At 39.7% G+C, this 12,427-nt stretch overlaps 1 protein-coding gene across 1 annotated transcript in view; it reads right to left on the reverse strand.

Moving 5' to 3' along the window:
* The window catches only part of SPATS2L (spermatogenesis associated serine rich 2 like), a 65,383-nt gene that overhangs the window by 1,670 nt on the left and 51,286 nt on the right, over positions 1–12,427 (reverse strand). The window contains exons 8-11 of the mRNA XM_059820292.1: positions 8,310–8,368; positions 4,935–5,044; positions 4,284–4,386; positions 934–1,154 (exon numbers count right to left, since the gene is read on the reverse strand). Coding sequence (XP_059676275.1) covers positions 934–1,154; positions 4,284–4,386; positions 4,935–5,044; positions 8,310–8,368 — 493 coding nt within the window. The remainder of the gene's footprint in view (positions 1–933; positions 1,155–4,283; positions 4,387–4,934; positions 5,045–8,309; positions 8,369–12,427) is intronic.

Consider the following 12,427-nt stretch of genomic DNA (forward strand, 5'->3'; position numbering starts at 1 on the left):
TTAAAATCTGCCATGATTCAAGAGAATACAGAAAAGGGGATGAAATACTAGACATCTCAACAGCAGCAGTTAAGAAGCACTGAAGAACTTGATACTGACTGATTTTTTCCAAAATGATGAAAATACCTTTCCTAGTAAAGTATTGTATAAATACTACAGTAAGGCTTCAGGAAGAACAGAAATTCACATGTAAATTAAAGTCAAGTTAAGAATCCACACGGTGGGAGAGATGTCCATGGTGAAATCTTGCTCAGAGGAAGCTTTGATCCTTAGTGGGAAGTAGCTGAATCGCTTTATTTGCATGACTGCCAGGGCAGCTGATTCCATACATACGCTGACAGTATGTAATGCTCCTATGTTTCCCTTCAGGCACCTACTTGAGCCTAAAATCCCTACTAGGACAAAATTCAGACCAACTTCAGTGGCAGCTTTACCTAAGGACAGTACAAGGACATTCTAAGGTGCTTTTATAATGAAACAGCTACCAATATAGCACAATACTATAAGCTGTAGTATACAGCTTCTGAAATAACATGCTTTTAAACCTGGCAGGATTCCACTTTCAAAGTCTATCTAATAATCATGCTTCAACAGCACATCAACGGATCAGGAATAAATGTTTCTCCATCGTCGCATGTAGGGCAATTAGCTATTATGGAGGGCTTTTCTTTTTCAGTCTATTAACTGCCACTAGTCACTTCTGAACACCAGGCAGCAGTCTTTGCTGGTATGGCATTTCTGGTATTTCCACCTTGTATGTTCACACTGCCTTGAAAATAAGCTGGAAAATATATACTTGCATATTTTCAAAAATTATTAATGAAATATACGGACTGTCAACCAGTATTTGATTTTGTATTAACAACTTTCAATGCTGCGTATTTTTCTGAAATTTTTGCAGTAATTCAGTTTAGTTCATAACTGGTTTCTTACCTGCTTATTTGTCGGGATTCCTTGGGAAGAAGATTCTGTAGGATTGGAAGAAAGATGACTTTGTACTTTAGTGCTGGCTGTTTTATTATCAGAGTTCTTGGCATTACTAGAGGACTTTCGGGTGTGCATATTTTGCTTTCCAGTTGTTGCATGCGAGGTCATTGAAGACAGCAATGAACTACATGGTGTTCTTGAGGAATAGTTGTTCTTTGGGTGAGAAACTATAAAAAAAGTATTCTGCGTTATCAGTTAAATGATTAACATCTAAATATAAGGCTGTAATTCTTACCCTGCTTACAGTTACTTTTGGTAGCATCATTCCAACCTTACTTTAAATAATGAAGTAAGCTGGATAACTAGGGTCGGTATTAGGCCTCATTGTGAAGCACTTCTGGAGACAAAAGAGCCAATGTGGTGGAACTGCGCTAACACTGGAAGGATTCTGGCAGAAGACTAGGCTTTGGTCATCCAAGAAAACTTTTCAAAATTTGTGGCACCTATTGGTTTGCTTGTGAACTTTTAATCAGTTAAGCTGAACACACGTGCTGTCAGGACTGCCCCATGGACTGCTGTCCCATCAGTAATGCTCCTAATGGGAGTCTTCAGGCAACAAAGGAAGAAACATAGGAAGGAAGTGAGTGGTATGCCAGTAATTCTCTCGACTGCTTGAGGTCAAAGGAAGTTGTGCCTGCAGACACCACAGACTAAATTTGATTCCAAATTATTCTTTGATCATGGAAGACTGAAGAGGCTGATGTTTGCTGTCTATATACGTACTAGCTACAACACAGGTAACAGTCATAAAAGCTTCCTTAGTATGTATAAATATTTTTTAAGAGGAACAAAAAAAAAGTCTAGTGCCTGTTGCTCGCTCCTCTTTAAGGAGATGGTTAACAAAGGTTCTTCTGTACCATGGATATCAATAAAAACTAGAACTGAATGCAATGCACTAATCCACTTCATGTAGATCATGGCAGTCAGCACCATCAGGAACCACTATTGCCCATCTCAGTATATTCCTGCTCTGTACTTCTTAGCATTTTGAGACCGCCTGATTTCTTAACCACTTCCATGTCTGGATGTGAAGTGCACCAAACAAATCCTTGATTCCTACCTCTCTGCATTTCCACAAGCTCTTCAAGCTGCCTGCTTCTGTGCAATGGCCCCTAAGCAGTCTCAAAGAGGACTCTGAGGCTACTGAAGTAAAGTTCTTGACTTTAATTTGCTGTTCTGATTTTTCTGGTTATGGAATTTTCCTGTTTCCTTCTGGTACAGATGACAAACCAGAGGCTCACTTCAGTAAGACACCTGTTGTTTTATGTGAGAGGTACTTCTATTTTTCCACTTTCATTACAGAGAAAGAAGATGTGGAATAATTTTAGCAACTGAGCATCATCTGTTAGGTTTTTTAAGGCTCTTACTCACTTACACCAACATCAGCTATTTCTCCCAGTGGGTGTCCTCTTCAGAAAAACAATGCAATGATCTGCACAATGAACTGAATTTTCTGTCCTAAATTCAGTGAGGCTGGCTGTCACTGAATTCTGCAGCTCTCTCTTGTCTAAAATAGACTGCTGCACATGGAAGCCCATACAAAAATTGTCATAAAAATGTATTTTTAACAAAAAAGATGTACAAGGAAGGGATACAACCCATCATTGGTCATTCTGGATATATGTCAGTCTAATGATTTTTGTTTCTTCCTGTTCTTCATTGTGAGTGTATGCTGCCTACCCTTTTCTCATGCTATAACATGCCTTCCTTTGTACAAGCTCTGTGGTTTTAGTTATTGCTTTTGTTAAAGCCCTCGACAGTGGCTGTTCTTAGCTATAAGCCTGGTATAATCTCTGTTTGAGGGGTATTTGCAGCTCCTACCAGGGTATGGGCCTCACTTTCAGATGCTCCAAACAGAAACATCTTTTGCAGTGAAGACTTCTTATCAAAGACATGCCAACAGCATGAGTTGCTCATCTAAGATCACTGAGGGCAGATTAGAGCTAAGTTCTTCAGATGGCCCGTGCACTATCAGTCGTTTGTAAGATGGCACTGCTTCCCTGCTAATAGCTGTTATTTTGACTTCACTGATCCGATTTCAACAGGTCTGCATCAAACTATGCTTAAATGATACTTTACTGAAATGAAGTATAAATAATTAACTTGCAGAATTAACTGCAGCTGGAAGTTATTTAGGAAAGTAGCTCAATGAGTTTAAAACAATAGCCTATGGTTGTATCAATAGCACCTGTGGTTATATTAGTCAGGATAATCTTTACAGAATTTTCAATCTCTTAAGCTTCAGGGTATGAGATAGGGTCTATGAAGTGACTGTGAACAATTAGATGCATTACTGAGAAGCTTATACCTTCCTTTGAAACATCCTGGGTTGGCTTCAAAGAGAGACAGGATATGGAGTTAGATGGATCTTCAAAGTGTTCTGCAACAGCAATTCTTATGGTCTAATGAATTAAACTGGTTATGCCTCAAAGGATTCAGTTGTCTAGCTGTGCAGTCAGGAGATGGTATTGGCAGACGGTGTGATATTTTTTCTATTTCTAGTAACTCCTTGAAAATATTAAGTATTTTTCTTTCCAAAATTGTTTTCCTTCTCCTAAGGTGCACTAGTTCAGTATTGTGTTAACAGTTTTTCTCCTGAGTGATGGTACTGATGGGATATTATGGGACAGGGTAACATCTGAGGCAAAGCATTATAGTATTGACTTTTTTTGGAGGAAAAAGCATGACAAAGATGAGAAATAGGCTATCTCGTATTTTACAACAGGGACGTGATACTTGGAGCAGAAAACGAACCTGAATTTCAAAGCAGAAGGGCAGATGATTTGGAAACAGGAACATTTGGGACTACCTTTAGCTCCTCAAAAACCCAGTGAATACTGTTATAAAGCTGGGGAGTTAATTCCTAGCAGGAGAGATCTGAATTGGTCTCATAACATTACGCTCACACAGAGAAGCTTCCAATTTACTCGTCGTTCATAAATTACTGAATTTGAGTGTTCCCCAGAGCTGACTTTTATCTCCACTTGGAAAACCTGTTTAGATGGAAAACTCCAACTGATTGAGTAATACCTGGAACTCTCTGACAAAGAGGGCGCTGTGCACATGCAGATGGACTGTGCAGCACATGTACAGTGAGCCTAACGTGTTGCATACTGTAAAGTTAATTGGTGCATGTTCAGCAAACCTGCTGCATCCAGATTTACCACTCGTGTCAGGCTTGCTGCACACACACACACTGGTAGTATACATGGCATTATTTCTGCCAGCATTTCCTGAGCAGGTATGTGGAGCACTATGTTCCGAGAACTTCAGTGTGAGAAATCACCAGCACTTACTTTCTCCACAGAGCTGAATTTGGGTCTTCAGCTGTTCTGTATCACAGGAAAATCGGGCAGACCTGCCCAGCTCTTCATCGTATTTCCGTTCACTCACAAAGTGCTGCAAAAATACAGACAAGTTAACATTGATCTGCATTCTGAGCAAAAGACTATATGGATGGTATAGAAACCAATCAATACTTATCTTAAGTTCACTTTAAGGCTCAGCACACCCTTGACCCTGCCCTCTGCACAGGATCTCTATGCAGAACTAAGTATTTTCCCATCCTTACCAAATTACATGTCTCTCAGCCCAGCGACAGGTGGATCACTCCCACTCTTGGGAAGTGGGTCATTTCATTGGAGTATATGTGTTTGATCACTGAACCTGAAGCTATCAGGTTTACTTGTTAACTGGGTCTGATAAATGATACACAAACAGCAAAACTCCCCACTGCTCCACTTATGAGGGGACAGCTTACACTTCTCTGATAGCATCTGTACACGGCTCAGAGGTGCTATAATGCGTTAAGAAGGTATGCTTTCCCCATGGAAAGCTAGTTACCCTTTGGCCCACAGCAGGAGTGAACAGCCTGGGCATGTTAACATGACAGCTCTTTGGTATTTATGCAAACAGCTAAAATACCCAAGCAGAAGTGAACGCCTGACCTTAATTTCAGCCCTGAGTTCAGACAGTTGTGCTTCAGCCATCTGACTGGCTAGGTCTGTCAGTCTCTTCAGCTCCTCAGCCTTCTTCTGCCGAGCAGTCAGGATTTCCACTGACAAATACCAATAGTCAATAATTAATGCTAGAAAGGTAAATTGCTCTGCAATTCATTATTCTTTGGGCATTAACATTGTACATCACACGTGAGACAAACACACACATCTCAGACCCCTGAATTCAACTGGACTTCCAATATGCTGCTTGCACAGATTAAGTCAATCAGTGTATTTAACTGAACTGCCTGATGTTGAAAAAGATCTGGAAATGGGATAGCTGTCAGAAAATCAAAGTTAAACCAATCCTTCAACATTTAGACAAACAGGGGCAGAGACATGTTGTTTTGAGTTTTCTGGTGTTTTATTTTTAAGCACAAAATCAGGGAGCCTTCCATGGACACATGGAAAGAAGCATTACGTTGAGTCAACAGCCTGTTTCTGAAGGCACACTGTATTTTATTTACACAGGGGCGTTTCAGTTCCTCTCAAAAAAATCTGTTCAGATATCATTTACGTTAAAATCACCAGCATTACAATTTTGCTTTCACGTACAGAATATACACAGGTGCCATTCCTACAGCAAATCAGTATTACAAAGGCCAACAGTCTTTATGAAAAAATACTAAATACTCACTACTGCCCATTTTGTATATTTTATATAAGGAAGGGATGAATAGTTACGTTCTTATAGGAAAAGATCAACCATGAACCACAAAGCAACAGTCCACTTACATGCAGGATAATATGACATTACAATTTTGGTGGAAAATTAAATATATGCAAACTCTTATTACCTACATGGTGACTCAATGTAAAAGCAACAACTGATTAATTGTCTGGTGGGATCAGCACTTATGGCAGAGAGGAAAGATGGTATCTAAATGTAAAATAATAACAATCATAGTCTTTAGTCTAGGGCTTATGCCTACAGGCAGGGTGAGTGGTAGTTGTAAACTATCCTAAGGCCACAGACTCTATTACAGCTGCTGAGACTTTGGCTTCTTTGCCTCCTTTTGCCGCAAATTTCCAGAGCAGACTTGGCAAGTCACCTAACCAGCTCATACTTTGTAATACCATTTTTTAGGTGAGAAATAATGATATTTCACAGAGAGTTTGTTTCTCAACCCATTATCATTTATTTAATCAGATGGCACCTTCTTTTGAAAGTATCATAGAATAGTCTGGGTTGGAAGGGACCTTTAAAGGACTAGTCCAACCCCCGCCCTGCAATGAGCTGGGATGTCTTCAACCGGATCAGGTTGCTCAGAGCCCTGTCCAGCCTGACCTTGAACGTTTCCAGGTTTGGAGCATCTACCACCTCTCTGGGCAACCTGTTCAGTGTTTCACCAAGTACAGCATGGTCCAGCAGGTGCAGGGAGACAGAGCTGTGGCTGTACAGCTGTGTGGGAGCAACCACACCACAGGATAGAGGAGCGTGTGTCACACAGGGCAGGGAAGGCAGAGGGTGGCTACAAGTTCCTTTAGCCCTGTTGGTAAATCTGTGCCTACATTATTAATTATGCTAAGAACAGCTATCTCTAGCTGATCTTTTAATTTCATTTTTTGGAATATGGTCTACAAGTCTGAGAAACTTTTATCAGATTAAATGAACAGTTTACTAGCTGTTTTTCTTTGTCCAGTAGTTCTGCTTTATTGCTTATTCTAGGTAATGCTAATATTGTTTCTCCCCAAGGTCAGCATCCCCTTTGCTGAAGTGACTGCCCAAACAATGTGATCTTATCTCATACTGGCATTTATCTCTACATGAGATACCAGCCAAACACCCATTTTAAAAAAACCCTGAAATTATCATATTTGGAAATTTTCCCAGTATTGACAGTAAGAGTAAGATTACCCACTGTAAAATAGTCCTCCAGTGCAGCAAAGAGATGTGAAAATAAATAATAATGTAAATCTTGGTTAGCATGTTACAGTCCTATAATAACTTTCTGCCTAAAGTTCTGAAGGCACTTTACAAGCTTACAACAGCCTTAAGAGATGGCAGAAGTTACACTGTTAAAGACAGGTACAGGGGCCATCCAGTGTCACGTGTGGAGTCGACATGAAAGGAGGGAAACAGAACCTGCCATGTACAAACGCAACATTTCGCAGGCCTGTAGATAAGAATTAGGTTTACTTTCCACAAAAATTACTACTATACCTGGCCAAGATTAATGAAGGGGCCCTATGATACCATCAGCCCTGAACAACACAGGACTCCAAATCCACATCTATTTCATGTTAGTAGTAGAAAAGTTAGCATACAAAATTCCAAACACAAACTAATGCCAATCTTTGCTGTAACAACTCATACCTTTTAGTTTCCACATAGATAAAACTGCAAGAGACTTAGCTAGCAACAGAAGATTTAGATTATTTTTTTTTTAATAAAAATTTAACTAGTATACATTTGTGAATTAAGTGAGAGTTCTAAATGCAAATGAAGCATTCAAGAATGTTACATATTTTTGTGACCCTCCTTGGAAGGACCTTAAATTCACAAATCAATAAAAGGATTGTATGCATACATAGCAGCGATATTTTCATCTGCCAGCCAAAGTATCATTCTAACAATACTTCAGTTATTCTCCAGTTTCTTGTTTAACGCTCTCTATTTAAACACAGCCCCTTGGTTATTGGGCCATATCTCAGATGGGGTGTAAGACAGAACATATATACACTTTACCTATGCAAAAAACAGAGACGATATGAAAGCCTAGAATCAGATCAACTCCCACAGATTATTAAGAAAACAGATTCCAGTAAACAGCTAGTTTTTAATTTTTTTATTGTTTTAATTTGTAAGCTTGATCACTATCCCTTAAATCTATGCAAGGCCACACAATAACTTATTCCCCTAATAATTTCCAGTATTCTAACTCATATATGTAATATAAGCAAGCAAAAAGTGATTAAGAAATGGAAATGAAGTAGTCGACAAACCACAGAAAAACGAAAAAAAAAAGTAAGCAGAAGGAATAAATAATTTAAATCTAACCTAATAGGAGCTTTTGGTTTACTTTAATTTCATAATACTGAAATTTTGATGCACAATCCTTATAGATAGAAACTATACAGAAACTATCCTGGAACATCAACGACTTATTTGATTATCATATACAATATATATACATATATACACACATGTGTATATACACACACACATATATACACACACACGTACATTATATATACACACATATACAATGAAAGATGCTGGAATGCTGCTAACCAAATTTATGTACTGTGTAATTTTCTGCCAAACAAAGAAAAAAGTTTCCATGACTATTCCAAAAGTTCCCTGCGTATTTTTTTACTTACTGGCTTCTTCTTTAACTTTATCAATTTCTGCCATTAATGACACTTCTTTGTCTACGATGCTAAAAAAGGAAAGAAAGAAAGAAAAAAACCACAATTTAATCCATGCTAGAACTCCATCAAAATCAAAAGCTATAACTACACAAAGACTTCAGACCTTAGTTATGGGCAGTTTTGAAATTAGTAAGACTTAAAAAATGGAAGCTGAGGAAACAGCTAGGCAAACTGACTACAAAAAATTTGTCATAATCAGTGTATGCTGATTTACACAAACATCTCACTGGCCTGTCCATGTGTCTGCAGAGATGTGGAAATCATTCTGATTTACCTCTTCAGCACTGCCTGGGCACAGCAATCTTCAAATGACTAAACAGTCTCTTTCCTAATTAAGCCAGATATACCATTGCTGCTACCCAGGTTAATAAACCTTAGCTCTCAGCGCAGTATTAAGAAAAAAACAGAATTAAAGCCATGTGGAAAGAGGTCCTTCTCTTCCTTAAATAGAGATATTCCTGCAAAATATGTCAGGGTAAACAAGAAAATGGTTTGTGAGGTGAATAAGCATTAATGTACCTCCATAATAAAGGTCAGCTTCCTTGCCCTCCCTTGCCCCCCATTCTCTCTAGGACTGGGAAGGTGTGGTTCCACTTTTACCTGGCGTTCCTAAAGGTCTCCTGTGCCCCTCCTTTCACAAATCTCTGTTGCGCTATCCCTGACAGTGCTTTTAAGCTGTCAAAGTCCAAATTGATCAGGCGGGTCTACTGAGAGCAGGCAGTGGGTCTGGCAAATTGTTCACATCATCAGCCCAGCAACATCGCTCAGTGAAATAACTCTGAATGCTCTCCAGTGGATAGTGCTCTGGTGTGCCACTCCATTTTCCCCTCACTAGATTATTCTTAGTCATGTTCACATTTAATAAATACCACCAATGTTAACGTTTAAGTTTGCATAAGTGAGTAAACTCAAGCAGCTGGGGGGAAATTGCAAAAAGTAGATCAAACACCAGGAGTAAATCCAGGCACACGCTCAAGGGAAGAGCGGAGTTCTCAACACTTTCGTAAAATCACCCTTAAACGTAAGCCTTTGTACCCAGCGAAGACACGGAGTTATATGTGAGCTAGCTTCCATCACAAGCAAGACATTATAGAAAACATTTGTCTAGAATGCCCTCAGCAAGAAAGGAAAGATCCTATGGAGTTCAGTGGGCAGTAATCAAAGACAGAAGACTTACAGAAGAGAGGAGGACTGACGGATTGTTAACTAACACAGGGAAAGATTAGGGAGCGGGCAGCGTGGGGAACACATGGCAGATACACAGCTGACTCAACCACAAATTGACCACCTAGAACATGTTCAAGTGCCATGCAGCCTTCCTTGAAATCTTCCCATAAACTAACCAAGCTCATACAGGAGGTTTGCAACAGAGTCCTACCCTCGAGTTCTACCAATCAACCATGCCACCTTTAGACGAGAGGCTACTACCTTCACACTGCCTCCCAACAGCCAACAAGAGGGACAGAAGCAGGTTGGCTGATGGCAAAGGATGCAGCAAAACAATCAAATCGCAACGTTAACACATTTGTCTGTTTTGTACATATAAACAAGACTAAAAATATTGTTTTGGCCTGCCAGATCAATTTAGTGTGACCTACACACCAGAGGAAATAAAACAGCAGGTCTTTTTACGGTAGAGCAGACCAGTTAAGAGGCATACTCTTACAATGAAATGACACACTTGTTCCAGCTGGCCCTCAATATTCTCCAGGCATAAGCAGTAATCTCGGACTCCAAATAGGCAGGTGATGATTCCAGCTTGCTAATCTAAATAGAGATAGCTTTTCAGAATTAATCTATTTTCAATTAGCTGCTGTAACTACACGGTATAATAAATTTACTTGGCTTTCACAGCAGGTAGCTGAAATGAATCTTGTAAGTTCTCACCTGTTTCTACCCTGCACAAAAAAAGAGATTTTAATAGTCTTTAGTATTTTCCCCTAAATTTAAAAAGTCTGCATGTTTTTGCTTTTCCTGTCTCTGTTACAAAAGTGCCTCCCCAGTGTACTACACAGTTTATATAAACATAAACTTTTGGCTGGAAAAAATATTCAGGCAACAAGCTCACAACAGCAGAGCTCATCAGGACTGTGTTTTGGCCCAGTTCATTCCATGACTGTCCTCTCCCCACTCCAACAACAGATCCTTGCTAAACTGCTTGGCCCCTAACATTTTATTTTGATGTCAAATAAAACCACTTTTAATACCAGAATGAGGCCATAGCAGTCCTGTATTTATCATATTTTATAGTCAGATCTCATCCGTTACTAGACAGTTTCCCACTCCTAATGTGTTAGCGTGGTCTCTGATGAACATTTCAGGAAAGCATTTGGATGTTGTAGCAGTAGAGGCCAGGATTCCGATTAATTTGATGGAGAACAACCACCTGAGTACTTCCCTTGTAGCTACAAACTAACATTGGGAAAACTGAAGAATAAAACAAGAGAAAAAGTGTTTGGTGCCTTTGTCAATATGAGACTAGTTAGTGTAATAAACTAAGTTTCTTTAACGGACAGATCTTCATAGGGTTGCCCTTTCCTGAAGACAATGCAGCTGTACTAACTTATACCAGCTGAGGACACGGATGCTCTCTCTCTCGCGACAAAAGGAAAGGAACATACTAATTCTCATCTGGAAGTGTACAGTCACATTTCTCAGCTTGGAAATCATGAACTATCATATGTCATGGAGTAATGGGGGAAATTAATGTTTCTTTAGGAATGCCATAGGCCAATCAGTGCTAGGAAATGCTACGTTTCTTGTTAGTTCGCAATTATTAAGGAAATGGAGTAGGAATCAATTTGATTCCTTTCTAGTCACATAGAGCACGTTCAGTGCAAAACTCACCAACTCCTCCTCCATCAAGAACTTGGCAAAGTTATAAACAAACAAAAATGACAGAGAGAAAGCTGGAAATCTGGATTAAAAAGATGAAACACAAAACAAATACAAAAAGAAAACTAAATGCTAACAGACATAGAAGGAGAAAGGACAATAACACCATAGAAAAAACAATGGATCAAATCTTGTCTCTTGTTCCTGCTAAGATCCCACTGTTTTCATACGAAGCTCAGAGAGCCACTTAAACTGAACAGCTTCTTAACTCATGAGAAGTTTAACTGGTTTTAATGTATTTTCTGGAATAATGCCCTACTCAGCCTCAATAGGATGACCATGATCAGACCACAGTGCCAGCATTATTAAGAACTGCTCAAAGCTCGGCTCAGCAGTGCCTCCTGGGAATGCATTTTCCTTCAATGCTTCTTAGTGTCCACTTGATACCAAAATGTTATATCAAGCTGGTACAGTCCAGTACACAGCCTGCAGCCATTGGTGGGCTGTGAAGAACTGGATACTGGGTGCAATAGGAACTTACTGCACACTCACATATCACCAGATTTGGGCTCTAGCAGAATGCATTTCCGATCTAAAGACACCTCAGGGAAAACATTCTGCTAATTCCTTCCTCTCGAGTTATGCTATTTCTCTTGGGTCTTCTACAGATGTTAGGAACCAGGCTAAAAATCATAAACATGCTTCTTTAGCGGAGGTTCTGGAGAGGTCATACCCTTGTCAATTTTCTCTCATTACTCCCAGCACTAGCATTCTATCAGGCTTCAGCCATCTCTTCTCCCTTCCTCCAACATCAGCACTCGGGTATATTCCATGTACCATTTGAGACTCCTGTAACAAACACACAACTCAGCACTACCACTTCTCTCTCTGAATCCATGGATCATGTACCTGAATCCATGCCCTAATCATCAGTCTGTAGGATCCCCTGCTGTAGTAGTATTTGCCAGTTCTGCTGTAAGTGTTCAGGTTTTTATGATATATTTATAATACTCACTGGAGAGAATACTGGTACCCAAATCCCCCCTCCCATTGACCAGGCTCAAGGACAGATCTGAATCAAGTGAGTCTTATGCTCCATGACTGATGCCGGAGCCAAAACAGAGTAACACTACTACCTCTTTCTTTTCTGTCTCCCTTTAACATCTCTCTTCTGAAAGGACTGATTCTGTTCTTCTCTTACCCCCTCACTTTTTCAGGATGAGGGCCTGGGT

The sequence above is a fragment of the Gavia stellata genome, chromosome 8, assembly GCF_030936135.1.
Source record: "Gavia stellata isolate bGavSte3 chromosome 8, bGavSte3.hap2, whole genome shotgun sequence".
Lineage (NCBI taxonomy): Eukaryota > Metazoa > Chordata > Aves > Gaviiformes > Gaviidae > Gavia > Gavia stellata.